Source organism: Cherax quadricarinatus, chromosome 44 (assembly GCF_038502225.1).
Source record: "Cherax quadricarinatus isolate ZL_2023a chromosome 44, ASM3850222v1, whole genome shotgun sequence".
In the NCBI taxonomy this organism is placed as follows: domain Eukaryota; kingdom Metazoa; phylum Arthropoda; class Malacostraca; order Decapoda; family Parastacidae; genus Cherax; species Cherax quadricarinatus.
In genome coordinates this window covers 4,809,797-4,824,998 of record NC_091335.1, presented here as the reverse complement: position 1 = coordinate 4,824,998, position 15,202 = coordinate 4,809,797, and the positions used below count along the sequence as shown (strand labels likewise).

At 50.9% G+C, this 15,202-nt stretch overlaps 1 protein-coding gene across 2 annotated transcripts in view; it reads right to left on the bottom strand.

Moving 5' to 3' along the window:
* Positions 1 to 282: 282 nt before the first annotated feature.
* Positions 283 to 15,202, bottom strand: part of LOC128697508 (soma ferritin) — a 28,460-nt gene continuing 13,540 nt past the window's right edge. The window contains exons 3-5 of one of the 2 annotated variants that reach the window (XM_053789246.2): positions 6,513 to 6,737; positions 2,407 to 2,493; positions 283 to 1,286 (exon numbers count right to left, since the gene is read on the bottom strand). In XM_053789246.2, the coding sequence (XP_053645221.1) occupies positions 1,188 to 1,286; positions 2,407 to 2,493; positions 6,513 to 6,737 (411 nt within the window). In that variant the 3' untranslated portion in view covers positions 283 to 1,187. The remainder of the gene's footprint in view (positions 1,287 to 2,406; positions 2,494 to 6,512; positions 6,738 to 15,202) is intronic. The other variant, XM_053789247.2, reaches the window with a different exon arrangement.

The window sequence follows — 15,202 nt, the reverse complement described above, 5'->3', positions numbered from 1 at the left end:
CTAAAACTGACCGATTCAAAGTCAAAACTGACGTTCATGGTCAGAATTTTATATTTCAGAATGTATTTTTCTCCAGGCATCGTTTATTTCAAAACAGAGAACAAATGCTCATTTACAATTATTTCTCTCGTAATAATAAGGTCAGGATTTTATTTTTGTGATGTGTCGAGCAGCAGCATATTGGTGACCTGTGTGTGTGTGTGTGTGTGTGTGTGTGTGTGTGTGTGTTAGTTACCATTTTGTCCTAGGCACATGTCGATTAGACACTAGGCCTGTTCTATATGCGTGCATGTGTGTGTGTGTGTGTGTGTGTGTGTGTGTGTGTGTGTGTAGTGTGGCGCAGACAACAAGCAATAACAATGCTATATACACTATATAATACTCGTCTGTTGCTCAGTGTTGTCTAGTCTAAGATACGTTTTAAGTGTCGGGATGTAAGAGATCTTTCAAAGTGCCAAGGTTCTGATAGTGGCCAAGGATGGGCACAGGGTGAGACAACCTTCCACCCTGTGTAAAGCTTTATCAACTCACGACTCAATAAAGCTCTACACAACAAAAGCTCTCCCAACAGAAGGTTTGTTCTCCAACATGCCCTCTACTCTGCTTGTGTTTACAAAAAATTAGAAATATTAGAGGAGTGGGCAAGGTGTGTCAGCAGTGCCTGGTGTTAATGACAGTTAAGGGCTCTTGATTCGAGGAATTGAAGCTCCCTTCCTCATCCTCAGATCAAACCTAATTAGCCCCCATAGATTAATAATTTTATTTTATTTTGGTACGAGAGCTGTCAAAATAATTTGCAGAACAGCTGGAGATTATCTCCCACAACAGCTGGAAAATACACAGAATTAATGTGGCAGTTCATCGGACGGAGGATCGAACCTTCAGTACTTCTGCTGCTAAATGATCCATGCTGGTTTAGCGCTTCTCATCGTATTGGAGGGAAGAGGGGGAGGGGTCTTGTTGCTGGTGAGTATTGGAGGGATCCCGGTCAGGTTGGGTCCCGGTACTGGTGAAAATTGTTCCAGCAGTGGTGGAACACCATCCAGAAGTGGTGAATACGTTCCAGCAGTGGTGGAACATGTTCCAGCACTAACAAAACACGTTCCAGCACTGGTGGAAGAATTTCCATCACTGGTGGAAGATTTTCCAGCACTGGTGGAAGACGTTCCAGCACTGGTGGAAGGTGTTCAGTTCTGTGGCAGCTTGTCAAACATGTACTCTCCCAGGCCTGGTCCAACCCTCTCCAAGTTGGTGATGTATTGACTGATAGTGAAGATCTTCTCCACCTGGCAGTAAACAAAAACTATATAAGAAAACTGAAACACACACACACACACACACACACACACACACACACATACACACACACACACACACACATACACACACTGGTTACAGAAAACAGGATGATCTTTGGAGAACAGAGAAATCGTCAGGAGTTTTTGGCAAGGAAGTTTAAGGAACAAGTGCTAAGGAAAGCAGCGTACAAAGAAGCCAGACACAGCTGAGAGAGCTTCACTAAGACCTGAGGCAGCTGAGAGAGCTTCATTAAGACCTGAGGCAGATGAGAGAGCTTCATTCAGACCTGAAGCAACTGAGAGAGCTTCACTAAGACCTGAGGCAGCTGAGAGAGCTTCATTAAGACCTGAGGCAGCTGAGAGAGCGTCATTCAGACCTGAAGCAACTGAGAGAGCTTCACTAAGACCTGAGGCAGCTGAGAGAGCTTCATTAAGACCTGAGGCAACTGAGAGAGCTTCACTAAGACCTGAGGCAACTGAGAGAGCTTCACTAAGACCTGAGGCAACTGAGAGAGCTTCACTCAGACCTGAGGCAACTGAGAGAGCTTCACTCAGACCTGAGGCAACTGAGAGAGCTTCACTCAGACCTGAAGCAACTGAGAGAGCTTCACTCAGACCTGAAGCAACTGAGAGAGCTTCACTCAGACCTGAAGCAACTGAGAGAGCTTCACTCAGACCTGAGGCAATTGAGAGAGGCTTCACTCAGATCTGAAGCAACGAGTGCAAACTCTCAGTGTTCAGTGGCAGCACCTCTGACAGACTATACATTTCGCTGAAATTGGAAGCTTTAATATGCTTACTGAAGCTCTACCCTGAGTGTAATGCTCTCCCAATTGAAGCTTTTCCCACACATTGCTTATCTAATATCCTAAAGGCCGAGATAAGAAAGATTCGCAAGTTGTGACAGCTTATCGCCAAGAACACCGTCAGGAGGGGATGACCTGTGTCCAAGGCAGTGATATGCAGTGAGTTTACTAGAAATGAGGACGTAGCAGAGGGCCTGGTGGACTGCCGAAGTGGACGGGGAGGGTGGGTGAGTGAGTAGGTTGGTGGGGTAGGAGGTATTTCGAGGGTGGAGAAGAGTGGGCAAGGCGTGAGGTGGATTTACCTGAGGGTGGATGAAGGTGGTCTGGACGTAAGTAGCGGCGTGGATGTCGTCATGTTGCAGAGAGACCATGTATAACTCCAGCAGCGCCTGTGGCAGAAACAGCCTGTTAAAACCACCACCAGCACCAGCTCCACCATCACCAACACCACTAGCACCTCCACCACAGCACTACAGCTCCGAGAGTGTCAATAATACCAATTTTAAGTCGTCAATAAAGTATATCTTTACAAACAGACGATGCTAAGTGGAATGAGCTTCAAGGACTAAGAAAAATGATTATTAAAATTTACTATAAGAAGACGGGAGACCATGAACGAAAGGTTACTCACGTCATCACAAACAAGTAATCACCCATAGCAACTAGATAATTACAAGTATGAAATAATTAAACAGTGGAAATAGGTAATTTACAAAGACCCACACACACACATTAGGTACCCCTGTAATCCTTTTGACTACCGCCCACAGGATGGGGATGGGGTGCATAATGAAGATATTAAACTAACTAAGAGATCCCTTGAGGCAGTGATATATGCAACACTCTCTGTAAACTGAACACATGACGTACACCCCCCCCCACACACACAAACAAACAAACAAACAGTAGGAGACCAAGACAAGAATATAAAGACATCAGCAAAGCAGTTACTGAGAACACAACAGAGGCAGCAATAACAAACCACAGAACCAAAAACAATTTACTGACTTACTAATTTACGACCAACGATATCTCTAATGGTTGTAATTATAGCCATAATTTTTAAAGGGGTTTAGGGGTAAGCCAGTGGAAAGCCTCGGTCAGATGACCGAAAGCTCCAGCTGCGGGTCACATGACTAAGACCCACGTCAGGAAACACTTGTCCTATTTCCTGACAAACCTTACCTAACCTAACCTAACATGGAGGGCCATGAAGGTGAAGGTGATGGAACACTTTTCCAAGGGGATGAACCTGCGAGACTGAATCTAGTATTCACCTTAAGTGCAACCAACACAGTGAAACAGAATATAAAAGGCATCTGGATGCTAACAATAATAATGGGCCGAGTTTCAAATACTGAGTAGAAGTAAACAAAGAGAGAAGAACAGCAGATAGGCAACAAGAGAAAGAAGATTTCAGAAAAGGAGACTAATCACAGTGAGAAGAGGAACTGGAAGGGAAAGTGAAATAGAAGGAAATGGATAACGTAGTCAGCAAGTGACGGGAGACTGAAAACTCTACACACAGAAGAGGCAATGGTAAGAAGCCATGATCTAGCCTAAGAAGCAGAGAGGGAAAACTAACACATACCAAGAACATGGAAAAAATGTAGAAGGCAAAGGACAGAAAAATATCTCGTTTATACACATAGGAGAGAGAAAAGCTTAGGACGACGTTTCGGTCAGACTTGGGTCATTCACAAAGTCACACTTGCGAATGGTCCATGTCTGACCGAAACGTCGTCCTAAACTTTTCTATGTGCGGGTTTTTTGTGTGTTGTTCCATTCGTGGTGTCGTGTGTTATTGATCATTCAATAACTGGCTTGTCCACCACACTCACCCGGTGTACCCACCACACTCACCCGGTGTACCCACCACACTCACCCGGTGTACCCACCACACTCACCCGGTGTACCCACCACACTCACCCGGTGTACCCACCACACTCACCCGGTGTACCCACCACACTCACCCGGTGTACCCACCACACTCACCCGGTGTACCCACCACACTCACCCGGTGTACCCACCACACTCACCCGGTGTACCCACCACACTCACCCAGTGTACCTACCACACTCACCCGGTGTACCCACCACACTCACCCGGTGTACCCACCACACTCACCCGGTGTACCCACCACACTCACCCGGTGTACCCACCACACTCACCCGGTGTACCCACCACACTCACCCAGTGTACCCACCACACTCACCCAGTGTACCCACCACACTCACCCGGTGTACCTACCACACTCACCCGGTGTACCCACCACACTCACCCGGTGTACCCACCACACTCACCCGGTGTACCCACCACACTCACCCGGTGTACCCACCACACACACCCGGTGTACCCACCACACTCACCCGGTGTACCCACCACACTCACCCGGTGTACCCACCACACTCACCCGGTGTACCCACCACACACACCCGGTGTACCCACCACACTCACCCGGTGTACCCACCACACACACCTGGTGTACCCACCACACTCACCTGGTGTACCCACCACACACACCCGGTGTACCCACCACACTCACCCGGTGTACCCACCACACTCACCCGGTGTACCCACCACACACACCTGGTGTACCCACCACACTCACCCGGTGTACCCACCACACACACCTGGTGTACCCACCACACTCACCCGGTGTACCCACCACACACACCTGGTGTACCCACCACACTCACCTGGTGTACCCACCACACTCACCCGGTGTACCCACCACACTCACCCGGTGTACCCACCACACTCACCCGGTGTACCCACCACACTCACCCGGTGTACCCACCACACTCACCCGGTGTACCCACCACACACACCTGGTGTACCCACCACACTCACCCAGTGTACCTACCACACTCACCCGGTGTACCCACCACACTCACCCGGTGTACCCACCACACTCACCCGGTGTACCCACCACACTCACCCGGTGTACCCACCACACTCACCCGGTGTACCCACCACACTCACCCGGTGTACCCACCACACTCACCCGGTGTACCCACCACACTCACCCGGTGTACCCACCACACTCACCCGGTGTACCCACCACACTCACCCGGTGTACCCACCACACTCACCCGGTGTACCCACCACACTCACCCGGTGTACCCACCACACTCACCCGGTGTACCCACCACACACACCTGGTGTACCCACCACACACACCTGGTGTACCTACCACACACACCTGGTGTACCCACCACACTCACCCGGTGTACCCACCACACTCACCCGGTGTACCCACCACACTCACCCAGTGTACCTACCACACACACCTGGTGTACCCACCACACTCACCCAGTGTACCTACCACACACACCTGGTGTACCCACCACACACACCTGGTGTACCCACCACACACACACCTGGTGTACCCACCACACTCACCCAGTGTACCCACCACACCCGGTGTACCCACCACACACACCTGGTGTACCCACCGCACTCACCCGGTGTACCCACCACACTCACCCGGCGTACCCACCACACACACCTGGTGTACCCACCACACTCACTCGGTGTACCCACCATGCACACCTGGTGTACCCACCAAACTCACCCGGTGTACCCAGCACACTCACCCGGTGTACCCACCACACTCACCTGGTGTACCCACCACACTCACCCAGTGTACCCACCACACTCACCCAGTGTACCCACCACACTCACTCGGTGTACCCACCACACACACCTGGTGTACCCACCACACTCACCCGGTGTACCCACCACACTCACCCGGTGTACCCACAACACTCACTCGGTGTACCCACCACACTTACTCGGTGTACCCACCACACACACCTGGTGTACCCACCACACTCACCCGGTGTACCCACCACACTCACCCAGTGTACCCACCACACTCACTCGGTGTACCCACCACACACACACCTGGTGTACCCACCACACTCACCCGGTGTACCCACCACACTCACCCGGTGTACCCACACTCACCCAGTGTACCCACCACACTCGGTGTACCTACCACACACACCTGGTGTACCCACCACACTCACCGTGTGTACCCACCACACTCACCCGGTGTACCCACCACACACACCTGGTGTACCCATCACACTCACCCGGTGTACCCACCACACTCAACCGGTGTACCCACCACACACACCTGGTGTACTTACCGCGCTCACCCGGTGTACCCACCACACTCACCTGGTGTACCCACCACACTCACCTGGTGTACCCACCACACTCACCTGGTGTACCCACCACACTCACCTGGTGTACCCACCACACTCACCCTGTGTACCCACCACACACACCTAGTGTACCCACCACACTCACCCAGTGTACCCACCACACCCACCCGGTGTACCCACCACACTCACCTGGTGTACCCACCACATTCACCCGGCGTACCCATCCGACTCACCTGGTTAATACTCTTCTCCAGCTCAAGTGCGTGTTCCATAGCCTCGACACCAGTTCCCCACTCAGCTCTACTGGGCGCCGTCACCTGCATCAAGTTGACACTGCCGCCCCTCAGGTTCTGATAGTTCATTAGCGTCTCTGAGTGTCCTCTCTGCACCTTTGCCATCTCTCTGAAGAACTTCTCAAAGCCGGGCAAAGCCACGTCGCACCGCCCGAAGTGCTGTGCCTTTGGGATGGAAAGGTGGCTGGTTGAGACGTGTTATGGTCAGGTAGGATGTGATTGTACAGTGTGTGTGTACATCACTCACTCACTTACACACACACACACACACACACACACACACACACACACACACACACACACACACACACACACACACACACACACACATTGTATTTACCTGGACTGTAAGAAGGCGTTTGACACAGTTCCACACAAGAGATTAGTGCAAAAACTGGAGGACCAAGCAGGGATAACAGGGAAGGCACTACAATGGATCAGGGAATACTTGTCAGGAAGACAGCAGCGAGTCATGGTACGTGGCGAGGTGTCAGAGTGGGCACCTGTGACCAGCGGGGTCCCGCAGGGGTCAGTCCTAGGACCAGTGCTATTTCTGGTATTTGTGAACGACATGACGGAAGGAATAGACTTCGAAGTGTCCCTGTTTGCAGATGATGTGAAGCTGATGAGAAGAATTCATTCGATCGAAAACCAGGCAGAACTGCAAAGGGATCTGGACAGCCTGCAGACCTGGTCCAGCAATTGGCATCTGGAGTTCAACCCCACCAAGTGCAAAGTCATGAAGATTAGGGAAGGGCAAAGAAGATCGCAGACGGAGTACAGTCTAGGGGGCCAGAGACTACAATCCTCGCTCAAGGAAAAAGATCTTGGGGTGAGTATAACACCAGGCACATCTCCTGAAGCGCACATCAACCAAATAACTGCTGCAGCATATGGGCGCCTAGCAAACCTCAGGACAGCATTCCGACATCTTAATAAGGAATCGTTCAGGACCCTGTACACCTTGTACGTTAGGCCCATATTGGAGTATGCGGCACCAGTTTGGAACCCACGCTTAGCCAAGCACGTAAAGAAACTAGAGAAAGTGCAAAGGTTTGCAACAAGACTAGTCCCAGAGCTAAGAGGTATGTCCTACGAGGAGAGGTTAAGGGAAATCAACCTGACGACACTGGAGGACAGGAGAGATAGGGGGGACATGATAACGACATACAAAATACTAAGAGGAATTGACAAGGTGGACAAACACAGGATGTTCCAGAGATGGGACACAGCAACAAGGGGACTCAGTTGGAAGTTGAAGACATAGATGAATCACAGGGATGTTAGGAAGTATTTCTTCAGCCACAGAGTAGTCAGTAAGTGGAATAGTTTGGGAAGCGATGTAGTGGAGGCAGAATCCATACATAGCTTTAAGCAGAGGTATGATAAAGCTCACGGCTCGGGGAGAGTGACCTAGTAGCGATCAGTGAAGAGGCGGGGCCAGGAGCTCGGACTCGACCCCCGCAACCTCAACTAGGTGAGTACAACTAGGTGAGTACACACACACACACACACAGTGGAGATTCACTCACAGGTTTCTAAGAAGTATATATAAATAGCGTCCACCCAGGTCCTCCACACTGCCTGTATATTCTTCCATCCACACTGCCTGTCCACTCCTTTATCCACACTGCCTATCCACTCCTTTATCCACACTGCCTGTCCACTCCTTTATCCACACTGCCTGTCCACTCCTTTATCCACACTGCCTGTCCACTCCTTTATCCACACTGCCTATCCACTCCTTTATCCACACTGCCTGTCCACTCCTTTATCCACACTGCCTGTCCACTCCTTTATCCACACTGCCTGTCCACTCCTTTATCCACACTGCCTGTCCACTCCTTTATCCACACTGCCTGTCCACTCCTTTATCCACACTGCCTGTCCACTCCTTTATCCACACTGCCTGTCCACTCCTTTATCCACACTGCCTGCCCACCCCTCCATCCATACTGCCCTCCCACCCCTCCATCCACACTGCCTGCCCACCCCTCCATCCACACTGCCTGTCCACACCTACATCCACACTGCCTGACCACCCCTCCATCCACACTGCCTGGCCACCCCTCCATCCACACTGCCTGCCCACCCCTCCATCCACACTGCCTGCCCACCCCTCCATCTACACTGCCTGTCCACCCCTCCATCTACACTGCCTGTCCACCCCTCCATCTACACTGCCTGTCCACCCCTCCATCTACACTGCCTGCCCACCCCTCCATCCACACTGCCTGTCCACCCCTCCATCTACACTGCCTGTCCACCCCTCCATCCACACTGCCTGCCCACCCCTCCATCCACACTGCCTGCCCACCCCTCCATCCACACTGCCTGCCCACCCCTCCATCCACACTGCCTGTCCACCCCTCCATCTACACTGCCTGCCCACCCCTCCATCCACACTGCCTGTCCACCCCTCCATCTACACTGCCTGTCCACCCCTCCATCCACACTGCCTGCCCACACCTAAATCCACACTGCCTGTCCACACCTAAATCCACACTGCCTGTCCACCCCTCCATCCACACTGCCTGCCCACCCCTGCATCCACACTGCCTGCCCACCCCTCCATCCACACTGCCTGTCCACCCCTCCATCCACACTGCCTGTCCACCCCTCCATCCACACTGCCTGCCCACTCCTTTATCCACACTGCCTGTCCACTCCTTTATCCACACTGCCTGTCCACTCCTTTATCCACACTGCCTGTCCACTCCTTTATCCACACTGCCTGTCCACTCCTTTATCCACACTGCCTGTCCACTCCTTCATCCACACTGCCTATCCACTCCTTTATCCACACTGCCTGTCCACTCCTTCATCCACACTGCCTGTCCACTCCTTTATCCACACTGCCTATCCACTCCTTCATCCACACTGCCTGTCCACTCCTTTATCCACACTGCCTGTCCACCCCTCCATCCACACTGCCTGCCCACCCCTCCATCCACACTGCCTGTCCACCCCTCCATCCACACTGCCTGTCCACCCCTCCATCCACACTGCCTGTCCACCCCTCCATCCACACTGCCTGCCCACCCCTCCATCCACACTGCCTGCCCACCCCTGCATCCACACTGCCTGCCCACCCCTCCATCCACACTGCCTGTCCACCCCTCCATCCACACTGCCTGTCCACCCCTCCATCTACACTGCCTGTCCACCCCTCCATCTACACTGCCTGTCCACCCCTCCATCTACACTGCCTGTCCAGCCCTCCATCCACACTGCCTGTCCATCTCTCCATCCACACTGCCTGTCCACCCCTCCATCCACACTGCCTGCCCACCCCTCCATCCACACTGCCTGTCCACCCCTCCATCCACACTGCCTGTCCACCTCTCCATCCACACTGCCTGTCCACCCCTCCATCCACACTGCCTGTCCACCCCTCCATCCACACTGCCTGTCCACCCCTCCATCCACACTGCCTGTCCATCCCTCCATCCACACTGCCTGTCCACCCCTCCATCCACACTGCCTGTCCACCCCTCCATCCACACTGCCTGTCCATCCCTCCATCCACACTGCCTGTCCACTCCTTTATCCACACTGCCTGTCCACTCCTTTATCCACACTGCCTGTCCACTCCTTTATCCACACTGCCTGTCCACTCCTTTATCCACACTGCCTGTCCACTCCTTCATCCACACTGCCTATCCACTCCTTTATCCACACTGCCTGTCCACTCCTTCATCCACACTGCCTATCCACTCCTTTATCCACACTGCCTGTCCACTCCTTCATCCACACTGCCTGTCCACTCCTTTATCCACACTGCCTGTCCACCCCTCCATCCATACTGCCTGCCCACCCCTCCATCCACACTGCCTGTCCACCCCTCCATCCACACTGCCTGTCCACCCCTCCATCCACACTGCCTGTCCACCCCTCCATCCACACTGCCTGTCCACCCCTCCATCCACACTGCCTGCCCACCCCTCCATCCACACTGCCTGCCCACCCCTACATCCACACTGCCTGCCCACCCCTCCATCCACACTGCCTGCCCACCCCTCCATCCACACTGCCTGCCCACCCCTCCATCCACACTGCCTGCCCACCCCTCCATCCACACTGCCTGCCCACCCCTCCATCCACACTGCCTGCCCACCCCTCCATCCACACTGCCTGTCCACCCCTCCATCCACACTGCCTGCCCACCCCTCCATCCACACTGCCTGTCCACCCCTCCATCCACACTGCCTGCCCACCCCTCCATCCACACTGCCTGCCCACCCCTCCATCCACACTGCCTGTCCACCCCTCCATCCACACTGCCTGCCCACCCCTGCACCTTCAATAACACAAGCACTCTTCCTCAACCTTCAATATTAAAACATCAGAAAGATTTCCTTTGAAATAACTTCGTGATCCATACTTACGATACCTTACAAAAATTGACGACAACTTTACACACGAGGTGGACGAGAAAGTTAGGTAAAGTCTCTCAGGAAACAAGGCAAGTGTTTCCTGGCGTGGCTTTACACACGAGGTGGACGAGAAAGTTAGGTAAAGTCTCTCAGGAAACAAGGCAAGTGTTTCCTGGCGTGGCTTTACACACGAGGTGGACGAGAAAGTTAGGTAAAGTCTCTCAGGAAACAAGGCAAGTGTTTCCTGGCGTGGCTTTACACACGAGGTGGACGAGAAAGTTAGGTAAAATCTCTCAGGAAACAAGGCAAGTGTTTCCTGACGTGGGTCTCAGATGCGTCAGTACTCCGCACCAAACCCAGACAGAATACGTAAGTTCGGAGATTTCTTTTAGCAACGATTCTAGTGCACTGATTCGTGGTCTTAAAAATTTGGGTCACAGCGTAGGTCAGATTAATTACCTAGGAAGACAGACCATGATGTTGGCTAGGGTAATCACCTAGTAAGACAGACCATAGTGTAAGCTAGAGTAATCACCTAGCAAAACAGACCATAGTGTAGGCTAGAGTAATCACCCAGGAAGACAGACCATAGTGTAGGCTAGAGTAATCACCCAGGAAGACAGATCATAGTATAGGCTAGAGTAATCACCCAGGAAGACAGACCATAGTGTAGGCTAAAGTAATCACCCAGGAAGACAGACCATAGTGTAGGCTAGAGTAATCACCCAGGAAGACAGACCATAGTGTAGGCTAGAGTAATCACCCAGGAAGACAGACCATAGTGTAGGCTAGAGTAATCACCCAGGAAGACAGACCATAGTGTAGGATAGAGTAATCACCCAGGAAGACAGACCATAGTGTAGGTTAGAGTAATCACCCAGGAAGACAGACCACATTGTAGGCTAGAGTAATCACCCAGGAAGACAGACCATAGTGCAGGCTAGAGTAATCACCCAGGAAGACAGACCATAGTGCAGGCTAGAGTAATCACCCAGGAATACAGACCATAGTGCAGGCTAGAGTAATCACCCAGGAAGACAGACCATAGTGTAGGCTAGAGTATGACAGACCATAGTGTAAGCTAGAGTAATCACCCAGGAAGACAGACCATAGTGTAGGCTAGAGTAATCACCCAGGAAGACAGACCATAGTGTAGGCTAGAGTAATCACCCAGGAAGACAGATCATAGTATAGGCTAGAGTAATCACCCAGGAAGACAGACCATAGTGTAAGTTAGAGTAATCACCCAGGAAGACAGACCATAGTGTAGGCTAGAGTAATCACCCAGGAAGACAGACCATAGTGTAGGCTAGAGTAATCACCCAGGAAGACAGACCATAGTGTAAGCTAGAGTAATCACCCAGGAAGACAGGCCATAGTGTAAGTTAGAGTAAGACAGACCATAGTGTAAGCTAGAGTAATCACCCAGGAAGACAGACCATAGTGTAAGCTAGAGTAATCACCCAGGAAGACAGACCATAGTGTAGGCTAGAGTAATCACCCAGGAAGACAGACCATAGTGTAAGTTAGAGTAATCACCCAAGAAGACAGACCATAGTGTAAGTTAGAGTAATCACCCAAGAAGACAGACCATAGTGTAAGTTAGAGTAATCACCTAGGAAGACAGACCATAGTGTAGGCTAGAGTAATCACCCAGGAAGACAGACCATAGTGTAAGTTAGAGTAATCACCCAGGAAAACAGACCATAGTGTAAGCTAGAGTAATCACCCAAGAAGACAGACCATAGTGTAAGTTAGAGTAATCACCTAGGAAGACAGACCATAGTGTAAGCTAGAGTAATCACCCAGGAAGACAGACCATAGTGTAAGTTAGAGTAATGACCCAGGAAGACAGACCATAGTGTAGGCTAGAGTAATCACCCAAGAAGACAGACCATAGTGTAAGTTAGAGTAATCACCCAGGAAAACAGACCATAGTGTAAGTTAGAGTAATCACCCAGGAAAACAGACCATAGTGTAAGCTAGAGTAATCACCCAAGAAGACAGACCATAGTGTAAGTTAGAGTAATCACCCAGGAAAACAGACCATAGTGTAAGTTAGAGTAATCACCCAGGAAGACAGACCATAGTGTAAGTTAGAGTAATGACCCAGGAAGACAGACCATAGTGTAGGCTAGAGTAATCACCCAGGAAGACAGACCATAATGTAGGCTAGAGTAATCACCCAGGAAGACAGACCATAGTGTAGGCTAGAGTAATCACCCAGGAAGACAGACCATAGTGTAAGTTAGAGTAATCACCCAGGAAGACAGACCATAGTGTAGGCTAGAGTAATCACCCAGGAAGACAGACCATAATGTAGGCTAGAGTAATCACCCAGGAAGACAGACCATAGTGTAAGTTAGAGTAATGACCCAGGAAGACAGACCATAGTGTAGGCTAGAGTAATCACCCAGGAAGACAGACCATAGTGTAGGCTAGAGTAATCACCCAGGAAGACAGACCATAGTGTAGGCTAGAGTAATCACCCAGGAAGACAGACCATAGTGTAGGCTAGAGTAATCACCCAGGAAGACAGACCATAGTGTAGGCTAGAGTAATCACCCAGGAAGACAGACCATAGTATAGGCTAGAGTAATCACCCAGGAAGACAGACCATAGTGTAGGCTAGAGTAATCACCCAGGAAGACAGACCATAGTGTAGGCTAGAGTAATCACCCAGGAAGACAGACGATAGTGTAGGCTAGAGTAATCACCCAGGAAGACAGACCATAGTGTAGGCTAGAGTAATCACCCAGGAAGACAGACCATAGTGTAGGCTAGAGTAATCACCCAGGAAGACAGACCATAGTGTAGGCTAGAGTAATCACCCAGGAAGACAGACCATAGTGTAGGCTAGAGTAATCACCCAGGAAGACAGTCCATAGTGTAGGCTAGAGTAATCACCCAGGAAGACAGACCATAGTGTAGGCTAGAGTAATCACCCAGGAAGACAGACCATAGTGTAAGCTAGAGTAATCACCCAGGAAGACAGACCATAGTGTAGGCTAGAGTAATCACCCAGGAAGACAGACCATAGTGTAGGCTAGAATAATCACCCAGGAAGACAGACCATAGTGTAGGCTAGAGTAATCACCCAGGAAGACAGACCATAGTGTAGGCTAGAGTAATCACCCAGGAAGACAGACCATAGTGTAGGATAGAGTAATCACCCAGGAAGACAGACCATAGTGTAGGCTAGAGTAATCACCCAGGAAGACAGACCATAGTGTAAGCTAGAGTAATCACCCAGGAAGACAGACCATAGTGTAAGCTAGAGTAATCACCCAGGAAGACAGACCATAGTGTAGGCTAGAGTAATCACCCAGGAAGACAGACCATAGTGTAAGCTAGAGTAATCACCCAGGAAGACAGACCATAGTGTAGGCTAGAGTAATCACTCAGGAAGACAGACCATAGTGTAGGCTAGAGTAATCACCCAGGAAGACAGACCATAGTGTAGGCTAGAGTAATCACCCAGGAAGACAGACCATAGTGTAGGCTAGAGTAATCACCCAGGAAGACAGACCATAGTGTAGGCTAGAGTAATCACCCAGGAAGACAGACCATAGTGTAGGCTAGAGTAATCACCCAGGAAGACAGACCATAGTGTAGGCTAGAGTAATCACCCAGGAAGACAGACCATAGTGTAGGCTAGAGTAATCACCCAGGAAGACAGACCATAGTGTAGGCTAGAGTAATCACCCAGGAAGACAGACCATAGTGTAGGCTAGAGTAATCACCCAGGAAGACAGACCATAGTGTAGGCTAGAGTAATCACCCAGGAAGACAGACCATAGTGTAGGCTAGAGTAATCACCCAGGAAGACAGACCATAGTGTAGGCTAGAGTAATCACCCAGGAAGACAGACCATAGTGTAGGCTAGAGTAATCACCCAGGAAGACAGACCATAGTGTAGGCTAGAGTAATCACCTAGGAAGACAGACCATAGTGTAAGTTAGAGTAATCACCCAGGAAGACAGACCATAGTGTAGGTTAGATTAATCACCCAGGAAGACAGACCATAGTGTAAGTTAGAGTAATCACCCAGGAAGACAGACCATAGTGTAGGCTAGAGTAATCACCCTGGAAGACAGACCATAGTGTAAGTTAGAGTAATCACCCAGGAAGACAGACCATAGTGTAGGCTAGAGTAATCACCCAGGAAGACAGACCATAGTGTAAGTTAGAGTAATGACCCAGGAAGACAGACCATAGTGTAAGTTAGAGTAATGACCCAGGAAGACAGACCAT